Raw genomic sequence first — 17,121 nt, 5'->3', positions numbered from 1 at the left:
GCAGTTAGTCGTCGTTTGACAAATCGAACGGCAACACCTAGTGTTATGAAAATAAAGGCTCTAAAATATATTCTAAAATTCATATTTGATAGAATAAAGGCCCAAAAATATAAAAAACATATACTTCGGCTTAGAAAATCATAACTTTACAAGTTTATTGTCAAACAATTTTGTAAAATTATACTCTGACTCAAAAAATTATATTACTTCAGAATTTGATGTCAGAAAATTCCCTAAAAATACATAAAATGCATAAAATTCAGAATATCATTATAAAATAAATTCAAGAATTTTAAGCTTCATAACATGCATATATAATTAATTCAAATATGGTCAGATTAAGCTACTAAAAGTGCATTTTATCAGTCCCCCCAACTTAGATAATTGCTAGTCCCTTAGCAATGGCGTTTAGAATCTTTTGGTTTATCCATTCACCTTATGATCTTAACAACATGAGCTTGAAGTGATCATGATATCAACCACACCTCCAAGTACGATTATACCCATGTAATGCTAGAATACACGTGAAAGACTCCCTTGTGATTTGGAAAGAGCTGGTGGTCATGAGGAGTGAAGCCTACTTCTCGCTGTGTATGATACTATAATCTAGGTGATGCTTTCCCTCGTTTGCTCTTATCACTCACTCATAGGTGGTGGCTCCCAAATAAGTTTCCTCCCTCTTGAAAGTAAGAGATAGTCATGCTTCGCTTCTCATACATACACAGAATATCAATTGTGTATCAAGGAACCAAGTGTGGTGAGGCTCCTACCTACTTATATGTAAAGGGAGAGGAGAATGATGGATGGCTCAAAAGAATGGATGAAGGGTATGGAAAGTATAAATGATGGGCTTAGAATACTTAAATAACTTACACCCGTGATGAACAAAAAGATTAAATGACCCCTCAATGATATGAGAAAAGAAATGAAGATGGAATGTGTCCCCTAAGCATAGATGAGAAATTGATCAACAAGTCATAAAGAGCAACATTAAATGCTTCCAAAGTCAATAAGAAACCACATAAAATAGTTTACTTCTATTTCCTTCTTTTTTTCTTTCTCTCTTTTCTCTTATTTTGCTTTTTTCAGTTTTTATTTAAACAAGGTTAACATAAGTGGAGGCTTAATATGAAAAAATATAATTGTTTATGAAATACACATTATTATATGCATCCCATGCAAGTAAGAAGAAGATGAAATAAGATGAGAGAATGTAGATGAAAACAAAGAGAGGGATATCAAAGGAAAAGATACCATAAGAGAGTGATATCACAAAGGGGAAGAGGAGAAGAAACTTGGGAGTAAGCATATCATAAGCATTCAGGACTAGTGGGGAATAGATGGGTACCTATGGAAATGAGTGAAATTGGGTTAAATGGTGAGAGGTAGTCTAAGAAAAATGGGTGAAGAGGATACACACATAGGTTTCAAATTTTAAGGTGACTCAAGGAAAGGTGATTTTGTGCTTGAGAGTTGAATAAATGACTATTTTATCCTAAGCGGAATTCAATTAGTAGAGATGAAAAAGTCTAGATATGATTCACAAATTAAAGGGTGGGTGATGAGAGGTTCACTTGGCATTCTTCTAAGACGATAGTACTTCAACCCTTTGATTTTCATGTATGTTCCTCCCTCTACCAGATATCATAGCCACTTGGAAGAAAAACACATGAATCTAGACCATGGCTCATACAATTAAGTGATATATTTGATACACTACATGAGCCTAACGTCTATACTCATGTTGCTACGACATGGAGAAAGTGATTCTCCAAGATGGGCATGATTAAATTCATACAAGTATGTGCTACTTGAAAGAATGCAAGGAATAAAAAAAATTGTAAACCAATTAACCCCCCAACTTGAAACATGCCTTGTCCCTAATGCATAAGAATAAAGAAAAAGATAAAATAAACTGCAAACCATGGTTCCATTGGGCATGTGGCTTGGAATGATTTGGTACTTGTTCTTGTGCATCCTTTCTCTATTCAATTGGTTCTCACATTTTTGGAGCCCTGTCAAAATTAAACTTCCTAGAGAGAGATATTTAAAAGGTCATCAAGGCTATGCATATGATAGCCTTTTCGTGATTAGGAAATTTAAAAAAAAAAGTAAAAGAATGTCAAAGGTAAGCCAAAATTTTAATTGTTCACAAGCAAATCTAGTAACAAAGTTGATTGAGTCGTGCAAGATCGTGTCGCAAGATCCTCGTGTAGGTTCACCGTAACAATTTAAGTATGGCTTTGGTTGAGGTTCCTCAGCTCCTTTACCGGCTCCTCAACTCCTTTGGTTGAGGTTCGAACTCAAAGTATGGCTTCAATATTTGACTATTTACTTTGAATTTTTTATATGTGTTTGCATCTCAAATCAAAAAGCTCCGTAGTCAAAAATTTTAACTATAATAAATGGTTCTTCCCAGTGGCTCTGATGCTTCCCTAAAAATAGCTTCGAATGTGAGTTAAAGCCAATTTTTTTGATTTTCACAAAAAATTCTCCAATTTATTTTCATATCATGAAAAGCCTTCATTTTATATTTATAAATCACTTTCTCATATGCCTCATTCCTCAACTCTTATAGCTCCTGCAATTGTGGAATGTGGTGTTGTCCTACATCTACTAAAACAAGATTTAATTTATGAATTACTCAATAAGCATGATGTTCGATCTCCACCGGAAGATGACCAGCATTACCAAATGTCAGTCTATAAGGGGGCATCACAATGGGTCCCTTATAGGCAGTTTGATAAGCCCACAACGCATTAGGTTATCTTTCACTCCAATCCTTACCATCCGGCCATATGATCTTTTAAGGATCTTCTTGATTTTGTGGTTGCTAACTTCAACCTGGCCATTGGCTTGGGGATGGTAAGGAGTTGTTATCTTATGATGAACCCCATACTTCTTAAGGAGGTACCTGAAATGTGATTTATTAAAATGTGATCCACCATCACTTATGATCACTCTAGGACATCCAAAACGTGAGAATATATTCTGAGTTAAAAATTTCAACACTACTTTGTGATCATCCTTGTGGGGATTGCTTCAACCCACTTAGACACATTGTCAACCCACTTAGTACAAACAGGGGAAGGCCATGAATGAAATTCACCCACGCCATAATTGTTTTGGGGCCTTCCCCCTTCTTCTCCCATCTCCCCACAGCTCCACTCCACTCCCAATGTAATCTGAACAGCGTAACGACAGCAGCGGAGGTTAAACAGAGCTCGTCAAAGTGAAGGAGGAGATTTGACGTGTCGAGGATCACATGGATACTTTTAGAGGCTGTACACATGAGCATCTCCACATGCCTCGTTCGAGGATTGAAGGAATCATGGATGCAATCCATGCCGAGATGATTCATTTCATGTTTTAATTATGCCGTTAGGATTCAATTTTAGTATTTCAATACAAATCTCTTTGAGTTCTTCATCCAAATCCACTCTTCTAGAACCCAACATTCTTACTCTCTAGTTTCACTGGCTCTGATCATGACCGCCACTCATGTCTCATTCTCCTTAAAATAGGAAGTATCCTTATCTCTGATCACTACCTTCATTCTATCGCTACCTCTTATATTGTTTGTATTCCTTCTTGTCATCTCATGATGAAGTTATCTTCGTAAGATATGTTCCCTGTGGAGACGACCCTTACTTGTCACTAACTAATCTAAATATCTTATGAGTAAAGGTTTGTAAATATTATTGATTAAACTCAAATTCACTACAAAGTAATTTTACCATAAATTTGAGTCCATTATTAAAATTTCCACATAGTTGATGTTTAAGGTGGAGATGGTGGTGACGACTGGCAAGGTGCTTTGAAGAGTCTTGTGATGTCCGATGAAGGAGGAGATGAGAAATCAAAGGCCCAAACTGTCACTCTTCTGCAAAAATATTTAGACTCAAATAAAAATTTATGATGAAACTTTAGGGGAAGACTTTTCATTTCAAACCGCAAAAGCACCAACCACTCAAGCTCATTCTTTGGGAAATGAGAGTAGCAGTACATGCTCATACCTGGAAGGAGAGTAAACTGATGGTCAAGGATGCATCTTGGATGGAGCTCTGGGTGGTGAAAAACTTGAGGGAACTGGTGCTCCATAAGCATTTGCATTTTGACAAACATAGTTAAGGATAATGACGGGCTCAATGACAAGATGTACCTGATGTTATGGGTTCCTAGGGCCACGTTACGATTGTATCATGTAGCACTTGCGTGCCTAGTATGCGGGCTGTCTACCAAGGTGTGCCACACCCATCCACCTGAAATTTCAAGAGGAAGAGGTCCTATCGTGCCTAGGTCATCGCAGTGTACTCCTAGAGGCCCACCGCAATGCCCGAGACTTGCTCATCGCCTTCGGTGTCAGTGATACAGCCATGAAAGATTTGATAGGGAGCGCATGGCTGAAGGGGAGCCCCAGCTCACCAACAATATGATGGTTGAAGTTTGACATGGAGCCCATGTCAATGAGGAATCGTACATCTCAGTCATGGATTTGTCCTTGGATCTAGAGAGTTACGAAGTAAGGTCCATGGTGGCTAGCAACTTCATTGGTATCTTGTTGAGTTGATTGTTATCAGCTGGGTCATTATCCTCCAATGCTTGGTCATCAATCTCAACTACTTTGGCCCCAAGTCCATTGGGGATATAGATGATAATGCGGATGTGAAGGTCCTGCATGATGTGTTTCCCTCGATGTAAGCTTTTTGTCGCATTAGAAGCAAAGACCATGCGCTCGATAACAAAGGAACGTGTCCTTTGTGAGGTTCAAATAGTATGTAGGCAAGCACATTCTCTCTTGGCGCTAGGTGTGTTGGCCTTTTGAAATCAGCCCAGCCTTGGAAACCTGCATGGTCATCAATATAGCAGAACCATGCCAACGCCTTGTCTTCTAGGTAAGAAGAGGCGATATGAAGGTTTTGTTGGTTTCTATAGGCCTTGACTTGGATGAACAAATCAAAAACGATGCGCAGCGGAAGTCTTTTGCGAATTGAACGGCATCAACAAAAAACATTGAAACGATGTACCTTGCACGAATCTCATTCGTGATTTCTTCGATCCCGGAGCGAGACGAGTCGAGCTGCTCAAGTGTGCAGCCTTTCGACCTATCCACGTGGTCCTCGGCGCGTTGAATCTCCTCCTTCTCGTTGACGAGCCCCGTTCTTTCTCCGTCGGCGTTGTTACGTCGTCCTGATTGCATCAGGAATGGAGAGGGGGTGTGGGGAGAGTGGAGAAGAAGGGAAAAGGCCCCTGAACAATTGTGGCCTGGGTGAATTTCGTTCAGGGCCTTCCCCTATTTATACTAAGTGAGTATTTTTCATAAAAACCCCCAAAACTTAAGTATATCTTCCAACGTCCAAAAGACCATTTACGTGTGACCCTCTAGGCCCATGTATCATTCTAGCTAACGACTCCAGTGGCCCAATAACTTTTATTGGCCTTCGAAATTAATTAACTATATCATCATATAGATTAATTAATGTCGGATCGATTTAACCCAATCAATAGGTCGAGACTCTGACACGTGGGGTGTCAAGCTACACCTCGTGTCCTAGAAGATACAAAGGAGTGTGTATCGACTTACTCATGGAATCTGTTCATCATCGGTTACCGTGTATGTATAATCCCTCATCCACTTGACGCTCCTTGGACGACTTAGGGTATGGTCAACTGTCAAACCCTAATCGGTCATCCGAGTTAGTACTAATGCATTTGGAAATCATCGGAGAACTCTTCTCTGATATTTCACTGCCTTGGCCAAGGACTTCATTGCATCATCTTCCTTGAGCTGTCACCTCTTATACCAAGGGTGGACGATCCCATCTTGACCACTCAATCGCCTTCGTGTACTTCTTGATGCACCCGAACTAAGACCGTTTAGAATCCCATGATTAGAGACTAGTTGGCCATAGCCAAAGTGCAACCGTACGTCCACAAGACATCTTTGGTGTCTCAGTTCTAAGGACCACTTACACAACCGTAACGTGAATCAACCTGATTGACAGTTCGATATAATACCATTCAGGGATTTGTACAGATCAATTCAGTGAACTCTTTCCACTAAAGAGCACCCACTATCTATCCTTAGTGTCGCCACACTAATGGCTACAGGACCGGCCATACTCATCATATGAATGAGGCTAGATAGTGCTATTCTATCCGGATACTTTGATGTCCTTCTCGCGTATCCTTTGAATAGGAATGTTTAGAACACATGTTTAAAGACTAGTGATCTCCGTATTACGATCTCATCATAATTCACTAAGTCTGATCATGTATTCATGGACTTCATTATGAGCATCACACGTGCACTATAATGAATATGTTCTATTAATGAATATGGAACGAGATGCGAAATGTGTGATTGGCTTGCCGGCCACATATATTTCCATCAGGTTTTTCACGTCATTCGGGGGGCAACACAAAAATATTGATTGATGCATCGCAACCAGTGATAAGGGTCCCCTTCGGAGATGATGGGTGGCTTGGTCATGGAGCGATGGAGGCGACTTCCATCATGGTAGTGGTCAAGACGATGGTAATGATCCCCCCGGGAGTCATGCGGCAGCCTCTGCCACGAAGAGTCAAACAATACGTTGAAATCTTCATCAGCCTAGTCTGGCCAAAACTCACGCTCTTGATCATCAATGGGGGGTGGCTTGGGATCGATTGATCTTTAGGTATTGACCAAACTGGCCCGTTCAGCTCATATACAAATTAGGCTTGTGTCGTCTTAGTTTGAGGAGGTCAAGTGTGTCCCCCAATGGCCCTACTATCCAGGGGTTCTATCTTCACCCCACATAGGGAGCATGGGGCGGGGCCTTGAAAACCTCAAGGTGGGGAGGCCCCGCCCATTCATGTAAAAACTTGCCCCCCCCCCAACGTGGGTTGGGCCTCCTAATTCTGCCGCCCTAAAGGTGGGCTGGGGTCAACCACCTCCTTGCCTCGCACCCATGTCCCATTCGACTTAACTGGCACGGGATGGTGCTTGATAACACACATTTTTAGTAGGTTAATATGGCCATTGATAACACCCTAAATTCGGTCTTTATTAGCACAATTTTATGCAGTTAAAGAGCTTAAAATAGGGTTGTTATCATTAATTTACATGAAAATACTGTTTTCAAGTGATTTCTTATTTTTCCCTAATTTTCTGTTAATTTTATGAATTTCTGAGATTTATTATGTTTAAATGAAAATTGCAGGTTTAAAATTTAATTTCGAGCTAAATTATTATGGGGATGAAATACTGAATTTTATAGAATTTTATGGAATTTTCTAGAATTTTATAGGATTTTTTAGGATTTTTCTGAGATTTATTTGAAGAAGAAATACATTTTTTCAATAAAAAAAGATATATTTATAAGAAAAAAAAAGAGTATTAACATTATTTTCGAACTTTGAAGGGCCTTTTTGTAAAGTTTTGTTGCAATGATACCCTCAAAACAGCTCTCGGTCGTGGTTCCAGGCGTAAAGATATGATTTAAAATGTTATGGGGTTTTATTGCAATTATTTAATATTTTTTTAATGTTTTTAGGAGAAACCAAAGGAGAGAGAGTGCAAGGCATATACACAATTACTTTTGGGCAAGGCGTCCAGCAGCAACACCAGGCTTGTTAAGGACTTTTCTGCAAAAAGGAGAATTCAAAATGCGCTAGCCAATGAGAGAGCGACACGTCATGGCGTGTTAAAAAAAGAATGAATAAATAAATCAAATTAAATCCAATGGATTAAATTGGTTTAAAATTGATTTATTAATGACCTTTGATCCTGAAGTCCGATTGAGATGATTTTTTATGGATCTGTTCGTCTTGATCCCCTATATCTATCTGTATGGTTGGATCATTCAGATATAGACTAGATTGATAGATAAACATTAATTACTAAACCGGGGTAAAATGGTGATTTTTACCATGTAACCTAAGTATAGAAGCTAAATTTAGACAAGGGGAGCTCATTCTTGATGGTGCTCTATCACAACTGCAAGACAGAGAGGAGTTCCAGCTTGCATCAACCTATTTGGTACTTTTTCCTTCATTGTATTTGAATTTTTTGGTGTATTTTGGATGTTGTTAGTTGAATCTCGTAATCGTTCTTCTTAATTTCTGTCTGAACTTCTAAATCGCTTATCTTGAGCGGCATGTACAAGCCTTGACTAGGATTGAGAGGAGAAATTGAGAGATTTACCTGGCTATTCAAGTGCATTTCAAGAAAACTACAAAAAAACATAAAAAGGGTTAACTTTCTAGGAGATTGAATTTCCCATTCCATTATTCAATAGAGTAGTTGTTCCTGAATTATCAAATCTACAGAATCAACCAAAACACATCTAAGTATTCTTCTTAATCTCTCTAATTGACTTCTTTGATCCTTTCCATTGGATCAATTAACTCAATTTAGAGCCCCTTATTTCTTCTACTTCTCTCATCTATTCTACCCCCCTTTCCAAATTTCTCATCTAATTAGGGTGATTTAATATCTGTTGAAGATCAAACTAACCCCCATTAGGTTCAAATTATTCAAGAAGAATATCAATTGGATTCCTTACTAGCTTCCCTTGGACGACACTCGTACTTATCACTACACATCTTAAAAAGAGTTTTTATAAATTTTATTGCATAAGCTAAAATTGACGACGACAAGGGTTTAAAATTGCATAAAATTTACCCCTATTTTTGGCTTATCAGCCATCATTACATGTTTATCTGCATTAAATTGATGATATATGAATGTTATCAAGCCTAACATGATATTCTAAATTTTAAAAGTATTTTTAATAGTTTCATGATGTCATATTTGAAAATAGAGGGAAGGAGAAATGGGTAAGGAGGAAGAGAGGGAGTGAGAGATGGGTGGAGAGGGAGGGGTGTAGAGAAAGAGAGGGAGTGATAGATGGGAGAAGAGAGAGGGGGAAGGGACGTAGAGGAAAAGTGGTCAAACGGGACAAACCCTGGATGGGACGACTCTGATTTTTTGTTTTTTGTTATTGGCAAAAAACAGGGTGCCAGGTACGGCCAACCCTAAGGTTGTGCCCACAGACTGATCCAGCCATGGCCTGGATGCCACAAAGGGGGGGTTTTATTCATTAAGTGGATTGTTCATCATCGTTTATAGGCGTGGAGTGAGTGTAAATGTCTCACTTATATACGAAGCCTGCTCGCCCATGCCAGGGAGAAGTAAAATAAAAAATACATGAGTGATACCTATAAAGTGCCCGGAGAAGTTTGCTCGTGCCGGCAGCGTGCTGGATCTCGACCGCAATGGTGGTGCATGGAGTGGGCGGAGCTCTTCCTGCCTTCATTAGGTGTCGGATGGGACGACTCGGATGAATTTCTAAAAATTTGGATGTAGGACGGGACGATCTTCATCCCATCCAGTCCATCATCCCCGTCCGGGACGATCCTGCACTATAGCTGTGGAATCGCTGGGAGTTTCCCCAATTTTCAAGGGTTTTTCCCCGGAACTGTAAATTTGTAATCAGAATGATTTGGAACATAATATTTAATCCCAGCTTTTATTTGATCGGTGTAAAGCAGTTTTGTTTTACTGGTGAAACGGGAAGAAATAAAATAATGTTACAGACATTGAGACAAATTTTAACTCAACGTTGAGACATTGAGACTTAAAATCTGGATTCCAACACAGAGGGGACGTTTCACCTTTACTACCATTAGATTTAGCCATAATTTTGTTTGTAAACTTGATATTTGATTATAATTAAGAAGAGTAGACCCTGAAATCCGGATTCTAATTCAGAGAATAAAATGCTTCACTCTTTTAAAGGCGGCACTGTTTGGACTCTTCCCTCACTGCTAAATTGAGAGAGAAAACTTCCATTTTGATTGCAAGTTTATTTATTCTTACTCTGATAAATGGTACATACATAAAATGGTAATAATAATAACATTATTATTCTGATAAATGGTAATAATAATAACATTATTATTCTGTACAAAATAGATGTAAAAGTTTATCGAGTGCCCTGATTGCTAATAGTACTATGAATCAAAAGAGGACACCTTTAAATCTATTGAAGGCACCAATTAATAATAGTATTCATTTTCATAATCCAGGACCACTTCAAATCTACTAATTCTCTGATCAATCAGAATAATACCATTCAAAAAATTATAACTACAAATTTATTGGATCCAACGAGTAGCCGTTGGATACAATTCACTATTTTTTAAACAATATCTAATCCGTTGAATCCCATGATTAATAATAGAAACATTAATGCTGAAATCCAAACAACCTTAAATACGGGCAAATATACTGAATCTGCGGATTAATAATAGTAGTATTATTATTCAAATCCAGAACAACCTCAAATATACTGACCCCGCTGATTAGTGATTATATAATTGTTATTCAAATCCAGCACAACTTTAAATCTATCGAACCAGTTGACTAATAATATATAGTTAACATTCAAATCCGGGAAACTTTAAATCTACTGAATCCGCTGACTCATAATAATAATATGCAAATCACGAATACCTTGAAATCTACTAAATCAGCTGATTAAAAATAATAATAGTTCAAAACCAGAACAGCTTAAAATCTATTGAATCAGCTCATTAATAATGATACCAATTTTCATCAAATCCAGAACAACTTCAAACAAATTAAATCTGCAGACTAACAATAAAATAATTATTCAAAAGAGGACGACTTTAAATAAATTGAATCCGCTGACCAACCGTAGCATAATTCTTCCCGTAGTCAAACCCGGACGCCAAAACCGTTGACCTCAATTACCAAGAGAGAGAGGGAATTACAAACCTGGACCCCAATCTATTTTCATAATACCCCTCTCCACATCCCATATCTCAACTCTCAGCGGACATATCCCTCAAATACCTTTTCTCAAGCCTTTTCTGCAAGTTCATATATTAACAAGGGGTAACGGGTAAGCCTGTCCAGTGTACTTTCTCTGACCAGCCAGTGGCGCCCAGGACTATAAATACCAGAACTCTTCTTCCCCGCTTTATCTCAGAATGCAAATTCTCTCTCTAAACCTCTCTCTTTCTCTCTCTCTTTCTCTGGTTCGAGATGGTGAGAAAATCGGGAGAGGAGAGAGTGGTGGTGAAGGCGGACGGCAGTTCAGCGATCTTGACGCTGTTGGCGACGATGATGTGGGTTTGCCCCATCGCCATTAACGCCTTCCTTTGTGTTTTCTCTCTCTACTCTCGCTCCATGACTTCTCTATGGTAAGCTCCGCCATATCAATCTGAGCAGAATTTGATTTCTCCGTTTGTTGAATGATGCGTTTTTGGAGAATCTTTTGTTGTTTAGCTTGGTTTTTGTTGGGGATCCAACTGTTGTCTGAATGTTCTTCAGGATTATAGGGTTTTTGATCCTCCTGGCTTTCTGGCCCGTCAGCGACAAGAGCAAGTACGGGACAGCCGTCGGAAGGTGATTAAATTCGATTTCTGATGAACACGGACGTCTTTTCTAAATTGTCATGAACTGCAAGTAGAATTTTGAAAGAGTCTTCTAGATAATCTATAGGAAAATCTTTCGTCGGATGTAGTTAAACTACAGATAATCGCGGTAGCAAAGCTAAAGATTGCACCAGTGTCTTGATCTCACAGGAAAGAATCGGAAAAATAGGGATGACATGCTCATCGCTAAACTTGCTGAAGAGATGAAATAGAATTAATTTTTTTATCAGAGGTCGAATCCATCATCATCAGAAGAATATGGCCAAAAACGAGAATGAATTCAGGGAAATAAAACTTCCATTGAAGAGAAACAAATGAAGGGCTTTCATAAAAATTCTCATTATGAAAATGAAACTTCTTTCTGTACATACCAGATCATGAATTATTACCTGCAATCTAATTGCCGAAAAAAGTCCCAATCAGTGTGGGATTGTTTTAATCATGGAATCCCCACGAATAAGATTAATTCTTATTCCATGATATTCTTCTTTCATATTCTTAAGCAAGCCCCTGAGAGGGCTTAGTAGAAGTATTCATTCAATTTATAAAATATAAGAAAAAACTTGATCATTTACAAATTTTATCAACGTATGTTCTGTATCTCAGATTCGTTGGAAGATACTCGCCAGGATATTTCCATGCAAACGTGCATTTCAAGATGCGAGGGCCTTCGACGACAGCAGATCCTATGGTGGGAATAAATTCTTCAAATTTCTTTCTAATTTTCCTAGATTTAAAGACATTTAATCCTTGATTTCAAATCTGCAGTGATTGCTGCCGAGCCTCACTCGATCTTCCCCGTGGGAGCAGTCTGCCTGCAGAACATCTGCGGGCTAATGCCGTTGACCAAGACAAAAGTCCTCGCCAGCACGGCGGTAAGCCGATCGATAGAACGGATTATCTTGATTGAAATTGAACTGATTGTGTACAATTTGGAATTCAGATGTTCTGTGCTCGATTCTGCGGCAAGTGATGACATGGATGGGAGTCGTTCCTGCTTCAAGGAAGAACTTTGTTAACTATCTCAAGGAGGGGTACAGCATTATAGTAATCCCTGGCGGTGTCCAAGAAATCATCTACATGAAAAAGGGATACGAGGTTGGGGATAATTCCCTATTGAAATTGACTCTATCTCTCTCTCTCTCGCGTGTTCAATTGGGTTGGATTATTGATTTGCCAGGTAGCTTACCTAAAGAAGAGGCAAGGATTTGTTCGGATCGCCATTGAAACTGGGAGCCCACTGGTCCCTGTTTTCTGCTTTGGCCAGGTTCTCTCTCTTGGTCTATCTGTCTCTATCTTTAAGATATTGTCTGTGTGTTCTTTGATTTGTATGAGAATAGAGAAGCAAGAATGGACTAAACTGTCTGTGTGTTCTTTGATTTGCATGAGAATAGAGAAGCAAGAATGGATAATGACTGTGTTCTTTGATTTGCATGAGAATAGAGAAGCAAGAATGGATAATGACTGTGTTCTTCGATTTGCATGAGAATAGAGAAACAAGAATGGATAATGACTGTGTTCTTCGATTTGCATGAGAATAGAGAAGCAAGAATGGATAATGACTGTGTTTTCTTTGATTTGCATGAGAATAGAGAAGCAAGAATGGATAATGATTGTGTGTTCTTCGATTTCGCAGACGAAGGCATTCAATTGGTGGAAGCCTCGAGGCCAACTTTATGCCCGCCTTTCTAGGGCCCTCCGCTTCCCTCCATTGTTATTCTGGGGAGTTTTTGGGTAAGCCCTCTCTCTCTCTCTCTATCTCTCTCTCTCTCTTATTTCCCATACTACATTTGTCTCCTTCCTTGGTCAATCCCTCTCTATCTCTTTCTCAACTCTTGTTTCTCTCACTTCTTTCTCTCAGCTCCATTATCTCCTTTGTCAATCGACCTTTCTATCCAGCCCTCACTGTATCTCTTAACCCTTGTTACTGTCTTCTCTCTCTCTCTACCCTTGTCACACTTCTTTCCCTCTCGACCCTTGTCACCCTCTATTCTTTCTGTTAAGGAAGAAACATCAGATCATTATTGCCTTGATAGGTATGGATCGGACATGATCGATGAGGACGATATGATCCAGACAATGGACTATCATTAGGCGATCAATCGGCTGTAGTGGTGGGATGGGTGCGTCCAATCTGATCTGGCAGGCCCAATTCTATCAGATTGGTGATCTGATTATCTCTTTTAGTGATCCCATAGAGAGTACCAGAAGGCCATGTCAGAGGAAAAATATACTCATGCTGCTCGAGCAAACGCCCATTCGAAGAAAAGAAGGGTCCAGTCTTATTCACCCCCTGTGCACATAGTGCATTCAGCCAGGACTTCCGGTAGCCATCTCTTCCTAAAGACCCATGTCACCAGTTGTACCTAGGGTTTGACGGTCCCGGTCCGGTCCGGTCCGGGTTTTTAGCAAAAACCTCTAAACTTCGGTCTGGTTGCGGTTCGTTCTTTTTCAGTCCTGGTCCAGTCCGGATTGGTCCTGTCTGGTAAGGTTTAATAGTCAATGTCAAAGTCAAAGTAGAAAATTTATGTTCATGGTGATGCTAAACATCACCTACATCAAGTAGGTGCCCACAGATGGTCAAATAGATGACATCTACGCTGAGCTCTATAGAAACCTCCCCGTAAAGTTGGATTTGATATTTTTAGAGTTTTGTAAACAATGTTAAATAAATATCAAATAATATATTTCTGGTTCCGGTCCGGTTTGACCCTTGGACCTATACCTGTTTGACTAACCGGTCCACCCTCAAAAAGAGGGCCTACTGTCCCGGTTCCATCCTGTCAAACCGGTCCTCGGTCCTAAATGTCCAACCCTAGTTATACCCACCCAACCGATCCGATGATCAGATCAAAATTTGATCCATCAGATCAAATCTCCATTCCCCAAGTTCTCTCTCTTGATTCTTCTCTCTCAACCTATCTCTTTTCTCCCAATCTATTTCTCTTTTTTTTCTGCTCTCAACCCTTGCCTCTCTCTCTTCTTTCTATCACTATTCGTCTCTCGCCACCCTTCGCTCCCAGTCTATCCTCCCCCTGTCTCTCTCTCTCTCTCTCTGCCTTTCTCTCACTGACTCATAGTGGATGAACTGGATCAGGACGCCAATTCCGCATCGCAGCCAAATCCACATCGTGGTCGGCAAGCCAATTGAGGTCAAACAAAACCCCAACCCTACCGCCGAAGAGGTGAGAAACAGAAACCCTAAAATTCCCTTAAAGTCAACTCGTTGACTCCCAACACACCCACAAAACCCTTCTTCTATCTTTGACAAGCAGGTAGCGCGTGTACACTCCCAGTTCATAGCAGACGTGGACGCCCTCTTCTCCAAGTACAGAGAGATAACTGGCTACCCAGAAACTGAGTTCAAGATCCTCTAATGGTCAACGCTAGTGGGACCCAGTGTTTGACATGAAGATGTATACTTATAATTACGATGTTCCATTCATTATGAAACCCATAATTTGAAATCCATCCCCTCATGTTCAAAGAGGAACATGAGAATCTCCCATTTGGGCATGTTATGATGAATCAGATCACATGGTGTATTGTCAACTCTTACTCAAACTGTATTCTACTGCTGGTTCATGACATGACTGAATAATCTCTACATATGCATGTTCTAGGAATAACTTTGGACATAAGAGCAACGACGATCGAGAAATAAGAGCAAATACCCATGTCAGTCAAAAAGAAACATAAGACATAAGAACAATAAAATACTGATATCATCCATCCATACCATCACTGTCCTCTTCCTCGTCATCCTTGAGCTTCAGCTCCGCAAGCAGATCTTCCAAGTCAACGGGCTCGTCCTCGCCGTCGGTGGACACCATCTCCGAGGGCTGCTTCTCCTTATTCCGGTAGAACGAGATGTTGAACCTGAGCTCGGGATCCACCTCCAAATCCCTCAAGAACTCCTCGTACTCGGTGTTCTTCTTCTCTTCGTCAAATCTCCTTGCCGACTCGTCCACCTCCATCTTCATGTTCTTGAGCTTCCAAGCCCGGGGCTTCCCCTGCCGCTTCCGTCGCACCTCCTCGTGGCTCCTCTTCACCAGCACCGCCTCCGGCAAGACGAGCCCGCGGTACTTGTCCATATCTGTATCATTGCTGTTGGACGCGTACAGATCGTACCCGAGGACAGTGTGGCCTGGCTCAAGAACTCGTCCCAAATGGGTCTTGACAATGAAGGTCCGACCGATGTCCGAGAGCCGTGCCACCTCGACGTAGGCGAGGGCGTGTTCTCTCTTTCCGATGGTTGCCGTAGGCCCCTCGACCTCGACATTGAAGACGAGGTACTCAACGAGCTGTCGGCTTGTGAGCAACGGCTTGAACGGGGATCTCCAGTACTGGTTGGCATCCAGGTACGCGGTCCGGAGCGTGGCTGGGTCGAGGAGGACGACGCTTTCGCTGATCTTCATGCACAGGACGAGTGGCCCGAGGTTTCCCAAGCTGCTGGAGACCTTGGGAGGGAGACAGATCAGGTCCTCGCGGCAGACAGGGCAGATCTCCACGGAGAATGTGTACTTGTAGTTGTAGTTGTTGCTCTTCGAGTCGTGCGAGACGAGCTGCTTGTCGTTCCGGCTGCGGCAGGGGACGACGGAGCCCAGGAACTCGACAAACTTGACCGCGTGGCTGCGGTTAGAGAAGAAGAAGTCGATGCCCTCCTCCATCTCCTTGATGTTTATCGCCTTCTCGGCAGCGCCGTGGCGAGAATGAGCTGCTCGAGGAAGAAGAAGGTACGTCGATGGGCGACGTGCTGCCGCACTTGCACGGCGGCAACCCACTGGTCAGGATTGGCCTGGATTCTCGTGCACGGGTCGCACATGTGCTCTTGCTGCGTGAACTCGACGACGTAGGGCTGCTCTAGGATGGCCCCATGGAGTGCCTCCTTTTGAATCCTGACCCTCAATTTGATGCGCCTCGAGTGGGGCTCGGTCCAGATGAACTCGGCGTGGACGATGCGGACGTTGTTGGGTTTCTTGAGCCGCTTGAGGCAGAACAAGAGAAGCTCGTTGGACTCGAGCTCGGCTTTGATCCACGTCTTCGGCGGCTGCAAGTAGCTGCTACACTCTGGGCAATGTATGATGGTCACATGCTTCTGCATGCCTTCGGTGATGTCTACATGGGATCTGAGACATTTGATGCACATGTTCGCTGCGTTGGGTTGCATCGGGATGCCGCACATGCAGCAGAGAACGCTGCCTATCGTCTGCTGAGGAATGAACATGCCTGATGCCACCCCTTCGGGCACCATCTTGGAAATATTGATGTAAATCTATTGACTGATCAAGCTGATCAAGCTGCATCGCACATGTGCTCTTGCTGCGTGAACTCGACGACGTAGGGCTGCTCTAGGAGGGCCTCCATGGAGGGCTGTTCTCTCTCTCTCTCTCTCTCTCTCTCTCTCTCTCTCTCTCTCTCTCTCTCTCTCTCTCTCTCTCTCTCTCTCTCTCTCTCTCTCTCTCTCTCTCTCTCTCTCTCTCTCTCTCTCTCTCTCTCTCTCTCTCTCTCTCTCTCTCTCTCTCTCTCTCTCTCTCTCTCTCTCTCTCTCTCTCTCTCTCTCTCTCTCTCTCTCTCTCTCTCTCTCTCTCTCTCTCTCTCTCTCTCTCTCTCTCTCTCTCTCTCTCTCTCTCTCTCTCTCTCTCTCTCTCTCTCTCTCTCTCTCTCTCTCTC

The 17,121-nt window shown here is 41.4% G+C and overlaps 1 protein-coding gene and 1 pseudogene across 2 annotated transcripts; one reads left to right on the top strand and one right to left on the bottom strand.

Moving 5' to 3' along the window:
- Positions 1 to 10,986: 10,986 nt before the first annotated feature.
- On the top strand, positions 10,987 to 15,006 carry LOC144708229 (diacylglycerol O-acyltransferase 2D-like; annotated as a pseudogene). Its single transcript, XR_013582761.1, has 9 exons — positions 10,987 to 11,214; positions 11,345 to 11,419; positions 12,055 to 12,139; positions 12,217 to 12,323; positions 12,392 to 12,546; positions 12,629 to 12,715; positions 13,085 to 13,182; positions 14,546 to 14,633; positions 14,724 to 15,006. The product of XR_013582761.1 is annotated as a diacylglycerol O-acyltransferase 2D-like (transcript).
- Positions 15,007 to 15,086: 80 nt separating this feature from the next.
- LOC144708228 (uncharacterized) lies at positions 15,087 to 16,751 on the bottom strand. Its single transcript, XM_078581453.1, is given in 2 exon segments — positions 15,087 to 16,159; positions 16,162 to 16,751. Coding segments are annotated over 2 exon segments (1,527 nt in total). The 5' UTR covers positions 16,703 to 16,751; the 3' UTR covers positions 15,087 to 15,173.
- Positions 16,752 to 17,121: the final 370 nt, after the last annotated feature.

The sequence above is a fragment of the Wolffia australiana genome, chromosome 10 (assembly GCF_029677425.1).
Source record: "Wolffia australiana isolate 7733 chromosome 10, ASM2967742v1".
NCBI classification, from domain to species: Eukaryota; Viridiplantae; Streptophyta; class Magnoliopsida; order Alismatales; family Araceae; genus Wolffia; species Wolffia australiana.
Note: the sequence above shows the minus strand (reverse complement) of the source record. Positions and strands in the feature narration are given on the sequence as shown.